The 21,091-nt window shown below is 37.4% G+C and overlaps 1 protein-coding gene across 1 annotated transcript in view; it reads right to left on the bottom strand.

Annotated features, from left to right (window-relative positions):
• Positions 1-12,961: 12,961 nt before the first annotated feature.
• The window catches only part of ABCB5 (ATP binding cassette subfamily B member 5), a gene marked incomplete at both ends in the record, with an annotated part of 77,482 nt that continues 69,352 nt past the window's right edge, over positions 12,962-21,091 (bottom strand). The window contains 5 exons of the mRNA XM_084897121.1: positions 12,962-13,159; positions 14,162-14,308; positions 17,074-17,280; positions 19,089-19,286; positions 19,870-20,026. Coding sequence (XP_084753247.1) covers positions 12,962-13,159; positions 14,162-14,308; positions 17,074-17,280; positions 19,089-19,286; positions 19,870-20,026 — 907 coding nt within the window. The remainder of the gene's footprint in view (positions 13,160-14,161; positions 14,309-17,073; positions 17,281-19,088; positions 19,287-19,869; positions 20,027-21,091) is intronic.

Below are 21,091 nucleotides of genomic sequence, written 5' to 3'. Positions count from 1 at the left end.
TAGGGACAGAATTTCCCGGTCGCTCAATGCTAAATGAAGCTTCTCATGTTAGCTACAAGTGTCTTTCAGATCTCCGTGTGGATGAGCTAGTCCTTCCCTGCTCTCATCTTTCTTGACCCTGCAAAGCAGTTTAGTGTCACTTTTTTTCATTTAGGTTTTATTTGTGTTTTGAAATACTTTAAAAATCTCTACTCAAGAACCTTGTTTGAGGGCAAAATAACATTTGCTCTGGTGCTTAAGTATGCATTCCTATCAGGACAAAGTACACATTGATAAAAGCTGGGGCCCTGTTTTCCCGGAAAAACAAAACAAAACACATTTCCTGGGATTTGCCTCCAAATACCTGGACTTAGCCTTGCCACCTCTCTTCACTTATTTTGGTGGAGTACTCCTCTTGCTTGATTCCTGAGTAAAAGGGTCAAAACCTGAAGCTGCAGTGACCAGTGTTCGGAACCTAGCTAGTTTGCAGTTCAGAAAAGAGTTTCCATGGGGATGAGGTTAAAAGGAAAAGGAAAAAAAAAATGCATTTGCTGCTTCATTCAAAACAGTCACCTATCTACTAGAGAAATGTGGACTTAATTCTTTAAGATTTTTATTTATATTTCATTTCCCCCCCAAGACAGATAAGAAACACCATCAACAGTTTGAATATTTCAGTGGGTCATGACATCTTGAAACTCAAAAAGGAAGTCAGACTCAACTTAAATCAAAGGAATCTAAATTTTTAATTTGAAAGCACGGTGGATCTCCATTGTTTTGCTTTTTAAAGAAAACCCTTTATACTCCACTTACATCAGTGTTTCATTGCATAGCATTTTCCTTGTTTACTTTTCTTCCCTTTAAATTTCTTCCATTAAATAAATTGAGCTCCCACAAGCTTTAAGATTTCTAAATCAACACATAGAAACTGGAGCCTGCTTATCAAGTTTTCACTCCTCTCTTGGCAACTAATTTGAAAGGGCCCAAACAATGAGTTGATTTACAACATTATGTTCATTTCACCTTGCCACTCTGAGAGAATGCTGGGGAAAAAAACCTCACTAATTCACCTGGGGTTATCTTAATGTTCTTGAGGGAACCAATCCTTCCAGCTTTAAGTTATTTAGCCACTCCATTTTAAGCTCAGAAATAGAAGAAAGTAGATGTTCACCCCCACCCCACTCAAAAGTTTAGGTGATTGTCTAGTTCAACTGAAATTAAAGGATTTGTACTACTCAATTTTGCACCCAATTTAATGTCCCTAATTATGCAGGTAACCTATCATCAGGTTTCCCATCACTGCAGGAAGTTTTGTGCTCATTCTTCTACACTGATCAATGCTTCATTTCTCTCTTACATACTTAGCCCTTATTTTGGCTTCCTTCCTTTCTTTCTTTTTTGCATAAGCAGTTTCTTTCCCCTTTCAATTTAAGGAACAATGGTCTTTGTAAGGAGCGGGGAGAGGGGGAACCCAGTGGCAGGTGGGAATGCATATATAAGACATTCGCATCAATTTAATGATGTTTAAAAAATGTCAATAAATTACATATATTTTAACAGAATTTATACATCTATGAAGTCTCTATTTAGGAGGAAATAAATCATTTTCATAATATTAAATTACATTTCCAAACTTCAAGAAAATAAGCTTCTTGTAGGTATTATTAAGCAAACTAAGTTTTATTTTTTTTCTCCCAATAAATAAATATTTGGCTTAAAACTGCAATGGTGCCCTAGCCGGACTGGCTCAGTGGAAAGAGCGTCAGCCTGAGTACTGAAGGTTCCCAGGTTGTATTCCGGCCAGGGGCACATACCTGGGTTGTGGGCTGGATCCCCAGGAAGGGGCATGCAGGAGGCAGCCGATTAATGATTGTCTCTCATCATTGATGTTTCTATCTCTCTCTCCTCCCTTCTCTCTGAAATCAATAAAGAAAATATTTTAAAAAAATAAACAAAACTGTAATGGTAACTTCTAGTAAGGTACATAACTTCTCATATATATTTCCCATGCCTCAATAGTGACATAATTTAATTAATTATTACAATTAAATGTGGTAGTATGAGTAGAGAGCAGTAAAACAACCTTGGGCATTATATTCTTTAGTTGAATATACTTTGTAGGAAGCATATGATTTAATTTACTTAGTGTATTGTATAATTATTAAATGTGAACATATTCTGTTTAGTGATATGTTCACTGGAATGTTTTCATGTGTACTAGTATACCCAGAAAAATCAGTCAGTGAAGTGTTCCATTCTCAAAATTTCACCTGTTGTTTTCCAGAGAAAATTTTTGTTTCAAAAGAAGGATATAATAGTAACCCCTGTTACAGAAATGATATTTATGTCTGTGAAGTAGTTTTGGAACTACTCTTATTATTTAATTCTCTAAGAGCAGTGATATTTTTTTTTAACTTAATTTTTTTTTAAATGAAACTATTCATTTTGGAGTAATTTTAGAGTAACTGAGAAGTTGTAAAAATAGTACAGCGAGTTCTAGTAGTTTTCCCTAATGTCAACATCCTATATTACAATGGTATGTTTGTCAACCCTAAGATATCAATATTGGTATATAATTTTAAAAAGAGTTAAAGGCAATAAATGTTGCACTGCACTCTGTCAGTGGGAGGGTGTAGCTTAGCAAAATGTTGACATCTTTTTGTTCAACTTCTTTAAAAAAATTTTTTTATTGACTTTTTACAGAGAGGAAGGGAGAGGAATAGAGTTAGAAACATTGATGAGAGAGAAACATTGACCAGCCGCCTCCTGCACACTCCCCACGGGGGATGTGCCAGCAACCAAGGCACATGCCCTTGACTGGAACCAAACCTGGGACTATTCAGTCCATAGGCCGACGCTCCATCCACTGAGTCAAACTGGTTTCAGCTTATTCAACTTCTTATGATCAACTTGTCTATGCAGATATTACATACTAAATTAGTAAGTTACTAGAAAGCTAGTACTCAGGGATATGTCTTTAAAATATAGTTTCTTAAAATAAAAAGTTTTTGGATTAAGATGAAGATAATGTGATTTGACAAATATGATCAGATTGGACTCATTAGATCATATCACATTAGAGCATATCTTTTTTAAAAGTATATTTTATTGATTTTTTATTGAGAGGAAGGGAGAGGGATAGAGAGCTAGAAACATCGATGAGAGAGAGTCATCAATCAGCTGCCTCTTGCACACCCCCTACTGGGGATATGCCCGCAACCAAAGTACATGCCCTTGACCAGAATCGAACCCGGGACCCTTCAGTCCCCAAGCCGACGCTCTATCCATTGAGCCAAACCGGTCTTGGCAAGAACATATCTTTAATATAGCCTCAGCTAAAGTGTAGTAGAAATAAAACTTTAACTTATAGTGCTATTTTAAATTAAACGTGATTTTGTTCAAAAATTTTAAAAATATCAAATCAACACATACTGAATTATCTTCTTTGTGTTAAAAATAAGCCTTGCACATGATCATGAATCACAGCCATAATTTGAGAACTTACTCATAATTGTAAAATAGAAATTATTTCTGGCATTCTTTCTTTAAGGGAAAAATATTGTTAGAAAAAAATAAAGATCACCTAACATCCTGCCCTTATGACTCTAAAATTAACAATATGCAGGCATTATAGTATTATAATTTTAAAATGTTCAAAGTGTGTTAACTTAAAGCTTGGTCTGCAAGTGTAAACATATTTACTGGAAATTAAGACTGATCTATTTTTATCTCAAATTGTTACAAGGGGACAGGGGTTAATTTAGTTTGCCCTCCAAATAAAGTTACTCAATTATTAAGTAAATTTAAATATTCTATTATGTATAACAAACGAAGAGAGCTGAGTGGTGGCCCTGGCTGGTGAGAGCACATCCCTGGTGGTGGGTTTAGTCCCAGTCTAGGTGTGTGTGGGTGGCAACTGGTCCTTGTTTCTTTCTCTGTCTCCATATCCCTTCCTCTCTTTCTAAAATCAATTTTTTTATTTTATTTATTTTATTTTTTTTTTTAGCCAGAGCTCACTGATGGTGATAAATAGAGATTTAGAAAAGTTCTTTCTTTTTTTAATCATATACAAGACATTTTCAACACACTGAAACTTAAAAGAGATTCCCTGCCCCCCTTCCCCCCCTCCAAAAAAAAAAAAGGAGACAAGTGCCTATGCCTTTTAAAAGCTATACTGTGAAAGAGAAAATAAGTTACAACTTACCACTTACTAGTCTTGATTAATATTTCTATCCAGGCTCATGTCTACAACTTTTACTCATGGATTCTATATAAAGTGACTCAGTTTAGAGGCAGGTTTTATATTTTGTCTATAACAATGCTTCTCAACCTTTTTGTTGTTTACAAATCCCTTTGAGACTCTGATACAGACTATCGTTCTTAAAAATATATTCATCTCAATCAGCACCTGCCGCCTGTAAATGGACCCTAGATTTAGAGCTAGAGGTCCTCTGAGTCCTTACTATGTATTTCTACTAAAATTTCACTCATTTTAGAAAAATTTTACTGGAGTAAATAAAAGAAAGTATCTTTTCTTTGGCTCTATCATCTACCTTGATAAAAATTAACGTGGAGAAAGAAGAAGAGGTAACTCTTGTCCGACAGATTGGAGTTTCTGTGAAGATTCCATTCTTACTGAGGGAGCAACTTGAAATATATATCGTAAGAGAAAAACATGAGACTGTTGCCCCTCACATTTCACAAGTGTATATAATCAAAATTTTATGTTCGTACCTCTGTTGCTTATTTTGTAGATGCTGGGTTTGTGATATAGTTTACTAGTGGTCATGCCGAATGTTTTAATTTTGTCTAGATTAATGGCTTTCTGACAATACATAGAATGTTATAGTCAATCATTGAACACCCCACTTTCAAAACTTTACTTGAAGCATTATTTTACATTATTTCCAAAGTCATTTGTATGAATAGAAGCCTCAGAATAGTTAAGTAAACACGAACCAGTTTTGATGATTACACCTTAGTCAACACTTGCCCAAAGCGTATATGTCACTACTTTTTTCCCCAGCTACATTGGTGAATCTCTCTTTGTTTCAGTGTGATACAGTTATCAAGATCTTTTTTTTTTAATCTTAACCAGAGAAAGGAATGATGCACCAGCAAGTGGGATGCAAATAGAACAAAAGAGTTATGATAAACACCCTGAAAATAAAGATATCAGGGATGATTCAACAGTGAGAGACATCCTATGTAGATACCGGGCCTAATCTTCCCCTACACTGTGAGTGTGTCTGAAGGTAGGGGAGATTGAAGAGTAGTGGGAAAAATTGCTAACTGCCAGAGCAGCTGCATTTCTAACCCTTCCAAGTTGTACTTGGGTTTTGTATGAGAATTTTTTCAGTGTGTGCATGGGTAGGAAAGAGATCCAGCTTCACACCAGAATGTTAACCAAAGAGGAACTACCCACCTTTGTATTTTTTCAGTGTTGGGAGGAGGCAAACAGCAAGTTGCTTTCTAAGTGAGCAACTCCAAAGCACCTTAGCATTTTCAATTCCATCATAGAGGGAGAATGGATCAGCTGAGTATGGGCAATGGAGTCAGATTTTTTTTTTTTTTTTTTTTTTTTGGGTTGTAGCCTCATTCTGTCATTTCCTTGGTATTTGACCTTGGGATAGTTCCTTAATCATTCTGTGCTTCAGTTTTTCCATTTAGTAAAATATGAAAAATAATGGGATGTGTCCTATTGTCAGTAAGTTAATACCTATAAATTTCAATCACAGTGTCTGATAGATGAGTACTCAGTGAATAAGAATTATTTTTAGCAGTGTTAGCTTATTTAATATTATTAATCTTATTATTGCTACAACTAATACCAGGAAAATTCCAATTTATAATGGAAGGCATTCATCTTTGTTATTTTGGAGGTTTTCTCCTTTCTCCATTTTTGGGAGCCCTGTTGACCTTGTTCTAATTCTCCATGACCTTCTCTTCCTTTTTGGCTAATATATCACTCATTGCCCCTTTCTTCTCAGGGGACTTAGCTCTAAGAAATTGGGGACTAAAGGAATTTATGAAACTAATATAGGCAAAGGTGTAATTCTCCCTGAATTGGGGCCATGGGACTAGGAATTTAAATTTGTACATATTTTCTGAGGATTTGATGAAGGAATATTTTTGTTCTTCAAGTACTAAGCTGATTGATTGCTGTAGTGTATTACATTTTGTTATTTTCAAATATTTTCTTCTCTCCAATTATTAACAATGCTTTGGTAATCAACTTCAATCTTTTTTCATGCAATCTCTTCTTAACTCTCAATTGGGCAGAAAATATTTTAGCCATTTATTGTATATACCTGAGGCCTGGTGCACGAAATTTGTGCATGGGTGGGGGGAGGGGTCACCTCAGCCCAGCCTTGACCCTCTCTAATCCAGGACCCCTTGGCTCCTAATTGCTCTCATAATCCGGGACCACTGGCTCCTAATTGCTCACCTGCCTGACTGCCTGATCACCCCTAATTGATCCCCTGCCAGCCTGATCACTGCTAACCACCTCTGCCTGCTGACCTAATTGCCTCCAACTACCCCCCAACCCGCCAGGCTGGTCACCCCCAACTGCCCCTTCTGCTGGCCTGGTCTTCCCTAACTGCCCCTCTCTGCTGGCCTAATTGCCCCTTACTTCCCCCCTTCCACCACTGGCCTGGTTGTCCACAACTGCTCCCCTCTTGCCAGCCTGATTACCCCACCAGCCTGCCATTTAGTCATTTGGTCATCCCTCTGCTGGCCTTGAAGCCCCATGCAGCTTGCTGTTTGGTCATGTACGTCGGTTGTTTTAGTCATGATGGCCCCTGGCTTTTTATATATTAGGACTAGAGGCCCGGTGCAAGAATCCCTTGGCCTGGCCTGCGGGAATCGGGCTGAAACTGGTTCTCCAACATCCCCCATGAGGTCCTGGATTTCGAGAGCACACAGGCCAGGTTGAGGGACCCCACCTTTGCATGAATCCATGCACCAGGTCTCTAGTATGCATGTAAAATCTTTGGTTAATCTCTTCCTGCCCTCCCCCCTCCTCCCTCCCCTCTGAGATTCAACAGTGTGTTCCATGTTTCTAGGCCTGTGGTTTCTGCTTCTGCATTGAGCATCTGCCCCCTGGTGGTCAGTGTGCATCATAGCCATTGGTCGAACAGTTGGCCAGTAGCTTAGGCTTTTATATATAGAGATTACTGTGGTGTAACAGAGTTGATGGTGGTCAAACCAAATACCTCCATTCAATAGCAAAATTTTCTTGGCTTATAAAGAATAGCATTCAATCATTACATCATTTACAAAAACACAGATCCATCTCCTAGCCCAGTGGTTGGCAAACTACAGCTCTAGAGCCACGTGCAGCTCTTTGGCCCCTTGAGTTTTTAGCAAAAGCCAGTTTAGGAGTACCCTAATTAAGTTAATAACAATGTACCTACCTATATAATTTAAGTTTAAAAAATTGGGCTCTCAAAAGAAATTTCTGTTGTACTGTTGATATTTCGCTCCGTTGACTAATGAGTTTGCCGACCACTGTACTAGACCATTCTTTCCCTCAGTCTAATAATGCAGCAGTAATTACTCATTTACAGTTATTCACTCACCAAATTGTCTAACTTTTGTTTTTCTGAAGTTTCAATAAACTAAAGCAGTTTAAAAAGAAAAAAAAATTAGGATTAAATTTACCTTGATAAGCATAAATCACTAAGATAACATACCCAATAAATTCACATATTTCAGCATATTTCCATACACTATAATCACAGATACTACATCTTTTGTCTAAAAAGTATGCTTCTTTAAAAAATGTTTTTTTAGCTTGGAATTCTCATATTTCTGCAACTTTGTCCATGTAAAAAAATGTTCACATCCACAACACTTGTATAGGTAAATAAACTCTAAAGAAAAAACAGATCTTAAACCTTGGGCTGAATGCAATCTTTTGCTAATGGTGTGAATGTAGAGTATTTTTAGGGTGTGGCTGATTCATTTTATTAGACTATGTAACTGCTGACAAAACTTGCTCTTATCTTCACATTGACCTGTTGTACTCCTGTGAGCAGTGACTGTGCTCTCAATTCAGCCAGCCATCTTCCTGAATAAATTTTAGAAAGAAGTCCTTTAGGCTATGATTGAGAGGGAAGGCTTCGGAGTTAGACAAGGATATGCATCCCAGAGTCCCAAGTCTCAACAAGCTACTTAATTTCCTTAAGCTTTGGTTTTCTTCTCTTTAAAGAGAGATAATATTAGCATGTGCCATTATAAAGTTGTTGTGAGGACTAAAGAAATAATGTATATAAAATGCTTATCTCAAGCCTGTGTGGAAAATTTTACAAAAAAAAGCTAGCTCTCATTAAAAGCAGTAGTTTAAAAATGGTTTTAGAAAAATTAAAAAGTATGAAATTCTAAAGGTAGAAGTGTGTAAAACACATAAATTTATAATATTAAGGATGCTGTTTTCACTTGCACATAAAGTTATTTAGTGGAAAGAGACTAAGGTTAGAACTTAGTATAAACTTCTACTTAATAAAATCTAGTCTCAGAATAAAAGGAAATAGCACATCCAACAGCAAAAGTAAAAAGAGAAAGACAATTACATTCTAAATCCTGGCCTAGCAATGAGGGTAGAAGGTTGCAATGGAAATGTACAGGACTTGGAGGCAGGAAATGTGAATTTTTGCTCTCTCATCAAGGTGTTGCTTTAATCCACTAAATCTGTGGTAATTTGTTACAGCAACAACAGGGAAGTAATACATGTCTCATCAGTGTGGCTGTGCTAGAAAGAGATACTTGAGGTACTATGCAGAGATGTTTAGTGATTTGTGCTTTATTTTTAAGAAATGGCTTTTAAATGAACTTTTAAATTTCTGGTATTTATTGCTAATAGTAAAGAAATAAGGCTTGAAAGCTATGTCTCCCAATCACTCTATCCTCATTCTTCTACCTCAGTTTTCCCAGTTTCCCCCCTTGACTAGTTCTTATGATTCCACTTCACAAACCTACTTGTAATAAGTCCTCAAACTAAAACAACGAATACATAGCTCAATGCTAACAGGAAATATTTTATACAGCAGGTTATGTGCAAAGCACTTGTGCATACTCTATGCATACGATGGTACAACAGGTCATATGTAAAGACATTCTATACATATTATAATAGTGCCTAAAAACCAGGTTATTAGCTATGACCTAAGTTGACTTAACATGGAAACACAGCATAGCTTATTTTAAGGAGTGGCAAGATGTAAAGGAGGCTGGCTGGCTTAGTTATAAAACAGGTGTGACATGGTAGGGTTTGGTTTTTATTCTTTTCACTAATACCTGTGCCATGCCTTATCCTTACCTAATATTTTCTATTCCACTGGAACTTTCATTGGTGTTGCAATTACTTTAAGACTCACTGAACAGCTTCCCCCCCTTCCCCTAGGAAGAAAGGTGGTGCAAAGGATAGGATGTGATGTGATGGTTGAAGGCTACTGTAACCCGCTGACATTTAGAGGAGGACTGTGAGATAGATCCTGACCTCTCTGGTGAACCACCTTGTGTTGAATTCAGGGCTTTCTAGGCCAGGTATTTACAGGTCCCCTCACTCTCCACCCCCCTTTCAGTTTAAACTGGTGCTTCATTAGTGCCTGTTGCTACTACTGTATATCCAAACCCAAAGGCAAAGGAGAAGCAGAGGGCAAGAATACTTAGACGAGTTTAAATTGAGGTTAATCTGGATAAGTATTAAGGCTGTGAATCATAACTGGCAGAAATCAGTGTTTTCCTGAGACCAGGAAGTGTTCAAGATTAGGGGATTATTAATTTAGATAAGCTCTGTGGGAAATCAGTGAAATTTGGCAATGTATGTTCTAGTACGAAATTATTTCAAAATTAAATAAAGCCAACTTGAACTATGATAAGACTAAATATTAAATGAAAAATAAGTTAATTAAAATTACATTTACTATGTGAATGGAAAGAAAAAGTTTTTATGGGCTTAAACTAGCCAAGAATAGAAGTATATTATCCAATGGTCGACAATGACTGATCATACTATGATCAGGGATATGGTGATACAGGTCTCCCTGCTTTCTGAAATCTCCTGTTAAGTCACTTTTTATTTTAGGAAAGACCTACACTAGTGTCTGTCTTCTCTCTCCAAAAACAAACAAACAAAAAAACCTGAAGAGGATTTTCAATTTTACGAACAAAGGTTTAAAGTAAAATTAGCGTTCAGCATTTATTGAGCAGCGAGAGTGGCACCGCCACGCTCGGCACTACACTCAGCATCTCAGCACCAAGTGGCCAAAGCTTTGAACTGCCTGTGATCTGGGCATTGTTTTGATTTATTTTGTGCATCTGTTGGTAAGCTACGTCCTAAGGTACTAGAAAAGGCTAAGTGAGTTTATAAGGGTGTTATGCTTAGTATAAAACTGAATGTAATTAAGTGCACTTGGTATGACTTGGTACGTTATTGTTGGGTGTGGTTTTTCCATATAAGCGAATGCTACTTCTTTGCTTTATGTCATTTTGGCTTACTAGAATAGTGGAGAAATCCATATGTGATTGTTGAAGCAAAACAATTTGCAGCTCACCAGGTTTGCTTTTTCAGTAAATGTGTGTGCCTCATTTTAATATCAATAATTTCACTTGCTATGATAGTTGTCTTTTTGAATTGAATCTCATAGTATTTAGTATTGAACATCTACTATATTCAAGGCCCTTTAAGAAGACAACATATCTTTAATTTACTGACTTGGTGCCCTGAATAATCTGGCCTTCATTGCTTAATGCCTTAAGGAAATACCAAGCTGTGAACTACAAACCTAATGTATTATTATTTAATAATTAATTTATAAGTGTTTTATTTATTTATTTTTATTATTTTTTTAAAATATATTTTATTGATTTTGTACAGAGAGGAAGGGAGAGAGATAGAGAGTTAGAAACATCGATGAGAGAGAATCATCGATCAGCTGCCTCTTGCACACCCCCTACTGGGAATATGCCAGCAACCAAGGTACATGCCCTTGACCGGAATCGAACCCAGGACCCTTCAGTCCCCAAGCCGACGCTCTATCCATTGAGCCAAACCGGTCTCGACTAATTTATAAGTGTTTTAATGAGTGATTTAAAATTTAAAACCTAGATTTAAATTTGCTTTTTTTGTTTTGTTTTGTTTTTAAAGGTAAAAATGTCAATTCTTAATTTGGATATTTTTCAGTTAGATATTTTCCTTTAAGAAAAAGTATAAAGATTAAAAAGTCAGACTTATAAAACCAATAAAATGTGTAAATGATTGTTCATTTTGAAAATATTATTACAAGTTTTCCTCAAACTCTGAGCTCATCAAAGTAATTCCATAGCTGGTTGAAATAACTTTAGGGACAGGTGCTTTGATTCCATTGAGACCAATGTTTTAATTAGAAGATATTTTAAAACCACTTCAGAACAGTACGGCATTTTAAACTGTTAAACTAAAAAGCAGCTGGCCTCCACTTACTTTCTGCCTTTAACAGCTGATAGCCCCGCAGATCCTGGTAAACTGTTGAACAATTCTCGGCATATTTGCTTATTCCAGTGAAGGCAGTGACTTCACTTAAGAGAATGCTGCCTGTAGAGCATCCTTTAGAATCTCTTAAAATAAAATGCTAATCAACATTAGGTAGGGCTATGAATTAGATGGAGAGTGTAGAGATTACAGAACCGGGGCCCAGTTCCCCTGTGGAGACTTTCTGCACGTCATACCACCCGGCCCTTTCCTCTGGCATGCCCTCTCTCTGGGAAGAGAAGCCACCATGCCTAGCACAGCGGCCACAAGGCTTTCAGTGCCAATGCCTCTGAACACTACATCTGGTTCTCAAACTCCCAACCCTATCTTTGTTTTGCATTTTAAAAAGTGGCATAATACACACATCATTTAAATTTTCTCCACAATACTGTGGATGACTGACAGAATGCATTCTAGAGAGGCTGGCTGTAGTGTTACTGTAAATGAAAAGAAATAGAATTAAGAATAGAAATAAAGTCACTAGATGAAATTATATATTTAGGTAAATGGAAAACATGACTCAGATGACTAATGTTGTTATTTACACAGAAATTTTAAATCATATATACATAAAATAAGGTATCTATAAAATTTAAACAAATTTACTTGATTCACTAATAATAAAGGCATTTTTAATCATTCACCCATAATAAAAGTAGCTCTTATTTTAAGTAAATAAGTGTTCATACACGGGTAGGCCTGTGACTTATTCTGCCAAACCCAAAGCCCAGGATAATGGAATATTCAGGGTGGATCATGTGAGGCATTTCATTTACTGATGAAATGGAAATAACTACTTAATTTGTCAGAAATTTTACAATGTAATCTTCCTATCCCCCTAACAAAGGGAAATAATTTTTTGAAACAGTGGACATTCAATAAGAGAGAAACTCTGAGAGAAATATTATGAGAGAAATTCCTAAGGTCTGAAGAAAAGGATCAGTTCAAAGTACTCTAATATGTGTTACAAAATGCTGAAAATTCCAAATTTTATATATATATATATATATATATATATATATATATATATATATATATAGTTTTATTTTATTCCCCCCCCCCCCTGTAATGTCACAGGCCCAACTACATCTTACTCTTTCTTTGCTAAAATCTTTCAACTTAGTTACCTGGAAAAATTTTTCCTCTTGGAACATATTCCTGGATTCATGCAGAAGTCAATGGAAAATAGATTCACTTTGCAGAAACTGTTTTACAAGCCAGTATGCCAGAGAATTTTTATCAAGTGAAACATACAGGCATTATCTCACTCAGATGAATGTAGAACATTCTTGTTTGCTTTTACAAACCTGAAGGAAGATGGTATGTAAATAGAACATGTCTATACTTGAAAAGCATGATTCTAGATATGATATATACAGTCTAGGAGATCAAAGCATGCCACACGATTACTAAGTACTTTCTCTTTGCATTACACAAAGATCAAAACATGTGCTAACTCCAGTAGCATCACTGCATTGACTGTGCATTTACTAATTTAAAATATATGTCTTGGTTTCTCAGGAGTTCTTGATGAGTTCCCCACTCCTTTACTTTTCCATTGTGCAGAACCACTATCAGATCTGCATTCTGTATTGTGGAGAGTCTGTGAGCCACCACTAGGCACGTCCTCCCCTTACTGGCATGATCAAGGGCCTGCTGAACCACCTGCAAGAGAGAAGGACTTGTGATCAGCAGCTCAGGTTAGATGCGAATAAACTCGCCCAAATCAAACCAATTAATAACAGTCTTGGCTTATATGCTTATTCCCAAGGAAGTTGTCCTACTTTGAGAAATAGTCATCCTATTCAATAGAAATGAGTTCTTAGATCAGACACCCTCTATTAGAATTTATGGAAGTCACTTAACTTTTCTAAGCCTCAGTGTTCTAATCTGTAAAATGAGCATGATGATAAAATAATCTAATTTATTGAATTGCTATGAGGCTTGAGACGACAGCATGTAATAATGAGTACTCAATAAATACAGGATAGGACAAACAGGTTTACAGTTATGAGTATGGGAAACACAGAGTTTATTCTTGTATTATTTTCCATATGAACAACTATAAGCCTATTTTTGCCTTACCCTGCATTAATGATTATCTCTTATTTGACCAATGTTCATTTAACAAATAAGTGCCTAATAGGTGAAAAACTAGGGGACAAGGACATAGCAAAATTAAACATATGAAAGAGTTTGCAGTATGGGTCTATCACATGTGTATGTTTCTTGGTTTCCTTCCCAAACTGAGCTAATTATAATTAATTATGGAGTAATTAGCAGGCTCCCACACTAAAGCGTAGAACACTCTGTGACACAGGTAGATTGCCTTATTAATTTGTTTGGCTTTATGGGACTAATAATAAAATAGAAAAGTTAATTTTTTTGTGCTTTTTCTTTGAATGGAGAAACATTTCAAGTATCAGGCCCCTTTTTTAATAATGAGACAAATTCAAGAGAGAACACCTTTATAGAACATAAGATGCCCTGTGTCCCAATTCTCTCCCACTTCCCCCATCACTTCACCAGCCTCTAACCTTAATTAGAACTGGTGACTACAATTCTCTCCAGGCCTTTCTTTTTCTAAACTGAACTCCCCTCCTCCCCCCATGATTCTCCACTCTCATATGTAATATTATATTCTGAGATAAAAAAAGAGGATGTTACCTTTTCATTCTCATTGTCAAGGGATGAAGTGGCCTCATCCAACAATAAAATTTTTGGTTTTCGGAGAAGAGCCCTTGCAATAGCTAGTCTTTGTTTTTGGCCTCCAGAAAGCTGTGTTCCTTTCAGTCCAACTTGTGTGTTGTATTTCTATTACAGGAACAGGCAATTAAGAAAGTAAGGCTTGGTTATTTAAATTAGCATGGCAACTGTGGGTGAGAACCCTCTAAATATTTCAAATTTTGCTACTCTGGAAAACTTGTGTCCCAACAAGTACTGGAATATATTCTTGTGCTTTGTCGCAAATGAATGCTAAACCAGCAGTAAACACTACCATCTCATTTACATATCAAATCTAGTCACAGGCAACAGACCTTTGCCATTATGCTCCTACAAAGGAATTGTTTGAATTAAAGCATAAGAGAAAAAACAATTGGCAAAAAAAAAAAAAGAAGTTCCAAGTAAACACAAATCTTTTACCATTAAGTTGCATTACCTTCTATTTTCAGGTCAACATGATTTAAAGTATCTAAACACAAGGAAATTATTGGGTCCCTTCATTTTAGCTCTTGTTAAATCTCTACAGGCATATCTCTTCAGATGCCAGGAGGCTGTACTCAGCGATAGGGTGCTGCCTGGCAATAAGTTAGGTTGGCATCACATTTAGCACTTCACAGTGTTTCCACAGCTCTCTTACTGACTAATGAACTACCCTTTCTCCAGTGTCTCCTGCTCCTGATGGGTAAAGGGAATGTCTCACATCCTGCAGCCTTTGGAGTCTGCTGAATCACGAGTGGTCAGTTCAGTTAGCGAAAGCAGCCTCCTGCTTGCTTTCTAGATTGTCCTATGGAATCGTCTTCCCTCCAGGGTTTCACACTGCTTTCTAGTAGGGGTTGCCATTTATCTAACCAATGCATGTCTGCGGTACCCCAACAAGAATGGGAGGATGGATCTGTTCTAGTGGAAAGCAAGTCCAAGGGTACAGCCTTCTAAAGGTGGATCCATCGCCTCACCACAGAGAAGAAGCAGCATGTGATTATATGCTGTCCATTTTGTCCTGGCACCATGGAGCTGCTTGAAACAATTACCTTTCCCTTCACATCTGACTGTCACTGGGCAAAGCTGGTACTGAGAGAGCCTATGACACAGCCTTATGACAAATGTGTCTACTTCATTCAAAACTCATTTTTTAATTTAAAATGTGCAGTTGCTTTCTTTATATCAAACAATGGATGTCTGAATTACTAACGCTCAGTGAAAGTGCTTTTTTTCTGAAGTGAAATGCTGTACAAAGAAAACAGACTTCAACTATCTCCTCTGAGATTTTATCTGGGAATGCCAGCAGGCTAAACCCCTTCTCCTAAAATGTATTTTGTAAAATTTGGAATTTTAGGGTAGGGTAATCTGAAAGAACTGTGTCATTTATTTCCACACACTGCAAAATTCCCATCTAAGTTGAGATTTAACCTCAAAACAAAAAACAGAGAATGGGAAATGATCATGGGCTTGTAGCTCTTTTAACAAGTCTCACTTAAATTGTACATGGATCTTTCCATGTAGCTGAAGAAGGTACAAGACTAGCTTATAAATCACTTTGCATTTTTGGCCTTCTCTGGATTATAGGAAAATATAAGTCTCAAGAATGAATTGGATGAAGATCAAATTCAGATGTTTTTGCTTATCATACGCAGAACAGATTATAAATGTAGATATAAAGGTAGATATACAAAAACATTTTCAGATACTTAAACTGACGGTTTGTTTTTAATGAATCATAGAATTCCATTCTTTCCTGTTTAAACTGAAAACATGAATCAGTTTTCTGGCAAACACTGAGATGGTGAATGCCCTGAAGTTACCTGTTTTATGAGATGAAGGGGCAATGGCTTCTTAATAGGGACCTGGGGCTCAAAGCCACTTGGGTCCTGGAGGGAACATAGAAAAGATCTAATCCTAAGTCAATTGCATTCTGGAAAACCCCCGGGGGCCCTGGGGTGGAGTTGCAGGGTGGTTCCAGTGGCCAAAGTCCTGTTCAAGAAGCCATGGGGTGGCTTCATTGAGCTGCCACTGCGTGATTTGTGTGGACTATGGTGCATCTACACCTGGTCTGTTTCTCAGAGAAGCCTTAAGACCAAGGTGTTGTTGCAACTCATCTCCCATGCTCCAAGTTGATATTTCCAAGTGCCTGAAGGCCATCTGCATGGCATATACCACAGATGTATTACCCTTAGCACGCTTCAAACTAACTCCCTGGTATTCACCCTTCTGAACCCCCAAAGGTTATATAAGGTGTCCAGGAAGGCCTCTACAAAGGTGACGTTTGAAAGAGCTTGAAAGTTAAGCAGCGAGTTCTGCAAAAAGCCAGAGGACGGGAGGTCCCAAGTGAAGAAAAAAACAAGTGCAAATGTCCTGAGGTAGGGAAGAACTTGATGTATTTATAAGATAGAAAAGAGGCCAGAGTGGTTAGAGCAGAGCCAGCACATGGTGAGGAAGGAATTGGAGAGGTATACAGGGCCAGATCACAGAAAGCCTTGCCAGCCACATGAGGAATTTGGACTTTATTGTAAGAACAAAGGGATACCATTAAGGAGTTTTCAACCAGGAGTTTTTTTTTTTTTTTTTTTTTAACATAAAAACTAATGATTTTAAAGGATCCCTCTGGTTGCTGTGAGGAAGAATAATAATAAATAATAAATATATTAAATAATAATTCAGTGAATATTAAAATAGTTTGGTCTTGGAAAAATAGTCACATAAAAATTTCAAACTTTGCATTTACATGTAACTTTACATTAGATGCTGGTAATAAATACATTGTATAACACATGGAACATGTAAAACAACCATTTAACCTCACTGACCAAGTTAGGCTAAGTTGGCAGCTTTGAAGTTCAAGATTTCAGATATTTTCTTACCTCAGGGAGACCCTCAATAAAAGAATGGATATTTGCTGCACTTGCTACTTCTTTTATCTCATCTAATGGCACAACACGGCTGGTGTCACCATATGCGATGTTCTCAGCAATGCTAGAGTTGAAGAGCACAGGCTCTTGAGAAACGATTGCTATTTGGGAACGAAGCCATTGTATGTTCAATTCCTTTGCATCCACACCATCAAATAGCTGCCAAAACCAGAATGGAGAATGGTATGTGAAGATCCAACACTGTATCATGTTACAGTTCACTGTATTCAAACACACAAATCATAACAAGAAGGTTAGGCATTCCAGCTATTTAGTAGTATAATGTTACTCAAGGAAGGCTCATAAATCATATGTCTCATACAAGCAGACAGTGAGTAAATGACTAAAATGCCAACTCCTCCTAAACTTGACATTTCTAGGAATGGCCATATATTCTAGAGACCTACCAGAGTTTAGAATAGAGCCTGCTGCTCTGTACTAAAGTCATGTACCTCCACCGTAACTGGACCCCACTTTATTAAAACTCAGAGACTATGTATAGACTGATATAGTAGCCCACATGTAGAAATATGTCATTTTGCACACAGCCATGTTTATGTCCATATAACATCCATCAACCTACTCTGTGAGGGGGCTCTTTAGGCACCAGGGAAATAGTGGCAAATAAGACAAAGCTCTTGCCCTCCTGCACCTTATATTCTGGTGGAGAGAGGCAGGCAATAATCACACTAACAAAGAACTCAAACTAGAATTAGAAAGTGTCATAAAGACAGGATAATGGGAGAGAGGATGGTTGAGGATGTGGGGATGTTGAATGAATGTGGGTGGATGCATTATTTTCTATGGGGTTATGTAAGAAAGCCCTACCTAAAAGTAGCATTTAGTCTGAGACATGAATGATGAGAAGGAGCCAGCAAAGAAGAGTAAAAAATTCTAACCAGCATAATAGGAAGATCAAAGACCCATAAGTAAGTTTAAAGAACATAGACACACAGTGTACAATGAACTGGAATTGGGGGTGATAGGGAAGGAGTTTGGAGAGAGAGGCAGGTGCCAGATCATGAAGGACCTTGATTGATGCTATGGACTATGGGTTACTCTAACTGTGATGGGAAACCATTGGGGGTCTTAAAGGAGGGAGTGTCATATGCTTTGTGCAGACAGATGAGTAGTTCCTAATACTTGTACTCATTGTGGACTTATTATTGGTAAAAAAAAAAAAAAAAAAAAAAAAAAAAAGGGAGCCATTTTGGACCATTCCATTCTGCAAACAGTCATTGAGAATCTGTGATGGGGAAAAGACTGTAAATTGCAAGAAAATAAGGGCTTATGCTTTTTTTGTGAGAAGAAAGAGACAGAACAGAAGATTGTGCTTGTTTATGTGTGTAATATGGTGGTGGTTGGGGGGAGAGGATTAGTGAAAACCTGAATATACTGTAGAGTAAGAAAAGTCCCAGGTGAGAAAAACAGTCTTTAGAGTTCAAAGGAGGGAGAGGTGGCATTTTTTTTTTTTTTTTTTTTTTGAGATCAGATTGCAGGATTTAATAGAACTGATTCTGATTAGCCCTAATCATGCACAAAGTTTTAGGAATTGGAGGTGGAAGGGTTGAAGATGGTCAGTGGGAATAGCAAAAGGCCTGAGCCAGAGAAGCAGAGGAAACTATTATCTCTGTCTTAAACCAGAACAGAACAAAGTGCCCAAGTATGGATATTAGGCCGTTCCTCCAACACCTGTATTTTAAAAGAATTCCACAGCTTATAAGATGAAAATTTCTACCACCATAATGGCTGAAGTATCTCTGGGTCTTTACACTTAGCGTCAAAGTGCTATCCATCATTCCTATTATTGGTTTGCTTGTCCTCTTAGTTAAGGGATAGTTTTTTTCTTTCTTTTAACTACTTTACTGTTTGCCCTACCCAAACCAGCCAAGATACTTAAACCCAAGAGAATGTTTAAGAATAGCACCACTAATCCCCAGATAAGTTGTATTTAAATTAAGTCTTACTATTTGTCCTCTCATGGGATCATAAAATCTCTGCAGAAGTTGGACAGAAGTGCTTTTCCCACAGCCACTGCTCCCAACAAATGCTACTGTCTTCCCTTTCTCAATACTGAGGGATAAGCCACGGAGGATGAGAACATCTGGGCGACATGGATAGAAGAAAGAGACTTCCCGAAACTCTATATTCCCTTCACATGTGTCCTGTGAAAGAAAGTTGGCAGTGTTTAGAAAGGTAGTAACACATTATAGCACATTGGCTTAGCACTTTCTGACAATTGAACATGTTTCCACACTACTTTAATTTTAAACATCATATTCCTCTCTGTGGAGCTGCTGCCTGCCTATGGGTTTCTGTTACTTTTTAAAATATACATATTTTATTGATTTTTTTTTTTTTTTTTTTTTTTTTTTTTTTTTTTTTTACAGAGAGGAAGGGAAAGAGAGTTAGAAACATCAATGAGAGAGATAACATCAATCAGCTGCCTCCTGCATACCCCCACTGGGGATGTGTCTGCAATCAAGGCACATGCCCTTGACCAGATCGAACCTGAAACTCCTGAGTCTGCAGGCAGATGCTCTCTCCATTGAGCAAAACTGGTCAGGGCTGGTTTCTTTTACTTTTGTTTAGATTTTTATATCTGTGCTTCTTGTTGTCTTCACTACTGGACTTCACAAAAGCCCAGGTTTCCTTCAGCTTCACTATGCAAACACAGTCCAGTATAGAGATTAGCTTAATATACACAATTAACAATAAGTGGACATTTAAAATCATAGTTGTGCTTACTGGTTTTTTCCCTTCTTGACTATAGCTTTCTATAGTTGGTTTCTTTTCCAATAAAGCAAACAGATGTGCAGCCCCGGATTTGGCTCTTGAATATTCAGGTGCCAAAGCAAGTGTTTCTCCAATGGCCATAGCTCCGTAAGCTATTGCAGTAAAAACTCTGTCAAAAGATAAAGCATTTGAATCTAGTTAGGTTCATTTCAAACAATGGAGCTCTAAAAGTAAAGGAAAAAGCAGGCACAGGAATATAATCTTTTGATCCAGACAACACCTCTAATGCTGAAGGCCCAATAATGATCTTGTAATTTTCTACCACATAGTTATTGTCCCTTGCTTTGTACACCACAATAACCTTTGAAGTTCAGGTAATTTTAAAAGTTTCTCGTCCAGATAAGAGAGACAGATCAAAGGTCCTAACTAGTGAATGTTTTCATATATGTGATGCCATCTGATCACCTAGGAGATAAGGAGGGCAGGAACTCATACAACTTTTTAACAAATGAAGAAACTCTAGCCTAAAGAAATCAAGCCATTTGCCTAGGGTCACATAACTGTGAAACCATAGGAATGGACCTTGAACTTCCTTGTTCATTGTTCTCCCTTACTTGGTGCTGTTTCGAATGGAAAGCTGGCCCGAACTCTAGATGTCTGCGTGTTGGAGTTTGTTATCGCTTGTTTCCATATTAGCATCTTCAGAAGGCCCTAAATATCAAATCTCGCTTGACTTGTCTCCTTTACATCCCTTCAGTCATTGATCCCTCTATTTAGACTCCTTATCTTGTCCTCCTCTCCTCTGGATAATCTCTGGGGAGGGGTGGGGCAGGAGTTGGGTGGCTGCCATTGCAGGGAACACTAAAAGAAGACTTTCCTGCCTCCTTGTTTTAGCTAACTAAGGTGGCTTTCCTGATTATAATGATGACTCACAGTTCTTCCAGGGCTTCCCAGCCTAGCACAGCAAAGTTGGTGGTGGAGGCCTAGCTTGCATCTTTATCCCTTATTATTTCAAGCTATCAACCAACTATCAATATTTATTGAAAACCTGCCTGTTTTGGTCAGTAAAGACTTTGGCTCTGTCTTTTAGGCAGTTTTCAAAGCTGTAGCTTTTTAAAACATTTTTATGTTTTATTTATTTTTTACAGAGAGGAAGAGAGAAGGATAGAGAGTTAGAAACATCAATGAGAGAGAATCATCGATCAGCTGCCTTTTGCACACTTCCCACTGGGGA

Source organism: Pipistrellus hanaki (assembly GCF_964339955.1).
Source record: "Pipistrellus hanaki genome assembly, chromosome: 10".
Taxonomy (NCBI): Eukaryota; Metazoa; Chordata; class Mammalia; order Chiroptera; family Vespertilionidae; genus Pipistrellus; species Pipistrellus hanaki.
This window is presented reverse-complemented; position numbering and strand designations above follow the sequence as displayed.